The 4146-nt window shown below is 40.2% G+C and overlaps 1 protein-coding gene across 1 annotated transcript; it reads right to left on the bottom strand.

Moving 5' to 3' along the window:
• Positions 1–645: 645 nt before the first annotated feature.
• On the bottom strand, positions 646–3348 carry LOC129868170 (small nuclear ribonucleoprotein Sm D2-like). Its single transcript, XM_055941877.1, has 3 exons — positions 3241–3348; positions 2610–2789; positions 646–1732 (listed from the first exon to the last, which is right to left on the bottom strand). Coding segments are annotated over exons 1-3 (366 nt in total). The 5' UTR covers positions 3243–3348; the 3' UTR covers positions 646–1548.
• Between the last annotated feature and the right edge of the window lie 798 nt (positions 3349–4146).

Genomic DNA, 4146 nt, shown 5'->3' with positions numbered 1-4146 from the left:
CATACACACAGGAAACTGTTGAATGTGTAACACACAGCAGTGTTGCAGTTCTTGACTCAATCAAACCATTGCACCTGGCACTTACTACCATACCCGGTCAAAGGCACTTCTATTTTGTCTTGCCCATTCACCCTCTGAATGGCACACATACACAATCCATATCTCAATTGTCTCAAGGCTTACAAATCCTTTAACACGTATCCTCCCCTTCATTTACACTGATTGAAGTGAACTTAACAGGTTACTTCAATAAGGGATCATAGCCTTCACCTGGTCAGTCTAATGGAAAGAGCAGGTGTTCCTAATGTTTTGTACACTGTGTACTTAACCATTTTACATTTAAGTCATTTAGCAGACGCTCTTATCCAGAGCGACTTACAAATTGGAAAGTTCATACATATTCATCCTGGTCCCCCCATGGGAATTGAACCCTGGTCCCCCCGTGGGAAATGAACCCACAACCCTGGCGTTGCAAGCGCCATGCTCTACCAACTTGTCCTTTCTAGCATGGCCATCAAGCGACTTCCACACGAGGGCTACAGTTTTGCAGGTTTTCTTAATTTACATTAAATGCATGGCTTTCAGAGATATAGAACAAAAACATTTGTCTATTAAAATATTAAACAAAGAAAAAAAAACAATATGTTCCTTGTAGAAATTTTATCACCGCCTCAATAATAAAACAGGCCTATATCAGATTGGAGCTTTGAGTACAAAATTCAGCAGTTTGAAAAACTATGACAAGATCAGCCAAGAATATTAATTTGTCTCCATTATGTGTGTTGGATGTGGGCATCATATCAAACAATATTAAATCATAACATAAACAGAGGGGTCATGTTCAAAAGTGCAACTTAAGGTCATATATGGTCAAACTAATCTCTCAGCTCGAACAGGTTGGAAGAAACTAATTCTGTTTAGTTGATGTCCTGTTGCAAGAGCACTTTTTGAAAACTTGGGCCTTACTGAAAGAGATCCAATTGCCATGATTAATCGAGTTCAGTAAGCAGAAATATAAAATATCTTCAAATGGAAAACAAAGTGTTCGAGAAATATCACCAGTACTACTAAAAAAGTTTCTCCATGTCATGCCTACAGAACTTGACTCAGGGCCACGTTTAGTAGTCAAACACAGTGGAATGTTTAATATAGAAATGTAATGAATAGAGCTGACGCGATTCCTTATTCTAGATGTCAGAGACGCATGTTTGTTCCACATTGTATATTTATATCTAAATGTTCCACAACATTGTGCCCTGTTGTGGAGAGCAAACAGATTGAAATGACAGAGTGACTAAAACCATCTCATGTACTTGACAAATGCTGTGGAACATGTTAGATTGTTGTGATTGCTCCTTCTAAAAAGGGGCTTGAACATGCCACAACATTGTGTCCTGATGAACATGGCCCTGCTCTTGCAGTTTCTCAGCAAAAGCAGGGTAGTATTCACTAGAAACCAAACAGAAGAAAACTGACCAAAAAGGGTAGGGAGGGTGTGTACTAATTAATATGACCCAGTGTGGTACAGACTTCGGGTGAGATGTCAGTCTACTTCCCCCCAGTCCCAGTGATAAGAGGGTTCCTCAACACAACAATGACAGAGTCCCCTCTCAGAAACATCTTAGAGATGTACCGGTCCTTGTTCACTGGCTTGGACTTCTTTTTCCCCTTGCCACTCTTCGGGACCTCTGTCCACATCTCCTTCACATTCTCCAACACCATGTTGCAGTGCCTACATAGAGAGAAGACAATGTAAACCTATACTGAACAAAAATATAAAAGGCAACAATTTAGTTACAGGTTATATAAAGGCCCTTTATTTTAGGGCTCCTTCATTAAGCCCTAATCTAAGGATTTCACATGACTGGGCAGGGGTGCAGCCATGGGTGGACCTTTGAGGGCATAGGCCCACCCACTTGGTAGCCAGACCCAGCCAATCAGAATGAATTTTCCCACACAAAATGGCTTTATTAGACAGAAAAACTCCCCAGCACCCCCCATCAAACGATCCCGCAGTTGAAGAAGCCAGATGTGGAGGTCCTGGGCTGGCATGGTTACACGTGGTCTACTGTTGTGAGGCTGGTTGGACGTACTGCCAAATTCCCTAAAACGACGTTAGAGGCAGCTTATGGTAGAGAAATTGACATTCAATTATCTGGCAACAGCTCTGGTGGAAATTCCTGCAGTCAGCATGCCAATTGCATGCTCCCCCAAAACGTTAAACATCTGTGGCATTGTGTTGTGACAACTGCACATTCTAAAGTGGCCTTGTCCCCAGCACAAGGTGCACCTATGTAATGAACACGTTAAATCTGCTTCTTGATATGCCACACCTGTCAGGTGGATGGATTATCTTGAACAAACGTGTCCACAATCTGAGAGAAATGCGATTGAACATTTCTGGGATTTTTTAAATTTTAGCCCAAGAAACATGGCACCAACACTTTACATGTTGCATTTATATTTGTGTTCAGTGTACACGCTAATTGAAATGGCTTTTGGGAACCAAGTAATAGAATAATCCAAACAAGACATGAGGTCATGATTTGGAAGGTGATGGAAAAGTAGTTTATTTTCTGCCATTTTCAGTTATTCATTCAATTCGTTACCTGTCGAAGGCTTTGACTCGTCCAAGTAGCTTCTTGTTGTTGCGGCAGTTGACGAGGACTTGTGTGTTGCTTTTCACGGACTGGGTGAGCACAGACAGTGGTCCAGTGTTGAATTCTTCCTCCTCTCGTTTCTGCAACTCTTCAGGAGTCATCTCAGACTTGGGTTTATTCAGCAAACTCCTAGAAAGACCAAATAACATGCATCAAAACGCATAATCTAAAACATAGCTATAGGTATTAGTTAGGTGACTCAAATGTGAAAAATATTAATAACATGGGATTTATATAGCTCTTTTCAAGGACCCAAAGTCGATAAACAATTGTAGAAAAACAGACTAAACAAAAACCTGCATAATGATGGGGTCAAAGGGAAAGAGTAACATACAAAGTTAAACCTTAGTTCATTATTTTGTTTAGCTATCAACAATAGTTAGTGAGCTAGCTCTCTATAACTTGCAGCTAACGTGAGCAATTCAGATGCAAGCACGCTAACGTTAGCTAGCTAGCCTGTATCAGAACGATTGAGTAATCTTTGAGCAAGCTCATTACAACCAAATTCCAGCACACACTGCAAAACAAACACATTTAGTTGATACATTAAATTAATACTCAACTGCACTCTTGAACTTACATGTTTGTGAATTGTTGTTATTTATGTTCTAAATGAATGAGGAGAAAATTGTCTTTCGGACTGAAAACGTTGCGCGAAAAATACCAAATACTTCCGGGTAAATTAAAGGCTGCTCTGCAGTCCTAACAATGGACACAATGTGGCGCTTCTACTGGCAAGGAGTATAAATGCTACTACACTACAGCTCATTCATTAATTTCTCCCCAAATATATTTCAGGTATTGATTGAGATATACATGTCAATTCAGGTTTTGTATCGTATTGATCTCAAAATAGCAACAATTCATAACCGTTTTTGCAGTCACCCTTCCTTGCCCTATGGTTAGCATTGTACTGAAAATTGCATGTCATTGTGACTACTCATCTTGTGATAATCCATCCATATGACCAATCATGATTAACTGAACAAGATATAAGAAGTATTGTGAACTCTTATTTAAAATAAACACCTTAACAGACACCTTTACAGATACAAAGTTGACAACATAGGCACCATCATTCTTTGGCATGTCTTTTGAAACGGTGTTATCAAACACAAACACACACACACACACACACACACACACACACACACACACACACACACACACACACACACACACACACACACACACACACACACACACACACACACACACACACACACACACACTCTCTCTCTCTGGTGTCACCTATGTAGTTCTCTTTCTCATCCCTTTCACTAAAATAATTAGCTAAGGGCGTGGCTCACACCGCAGACACAGATATTTAACAGTCAAACATGCCCTCTCTTTCCTTCGTGTTCAGACTGGTCAGCTCAAATTTAACTATGCAAATAAGACCTAGTGTAGTATCTGCGTATCTGTGCTGGTTCTTTGAGTCTTTTATGTCTTTCATCGTCATCAATAAGTTTAAACCGACTTGGTC

Source organism: Salvelinus fontinalis, chromosome 13, assembly GCF_029448725.1.
Source record: "Salvelinus fontinalis isolate EN_2023a chromosome 13, ASM2944872v1, whole genome shotgun sequence".
Taxonomy (NCBI): domain Eukaryota; kingdom Metazoa; phylum Chordata; class Actinopteri; order Salmoniformes; family Salmonidae; genus Salvelinus; species Salvelinus fontinalis.
The sequence above is the reverse complement of the archived record's forward strand: the minus strand, read 5'-3'. Positions and strand labels throughout refer to the sequence as shown.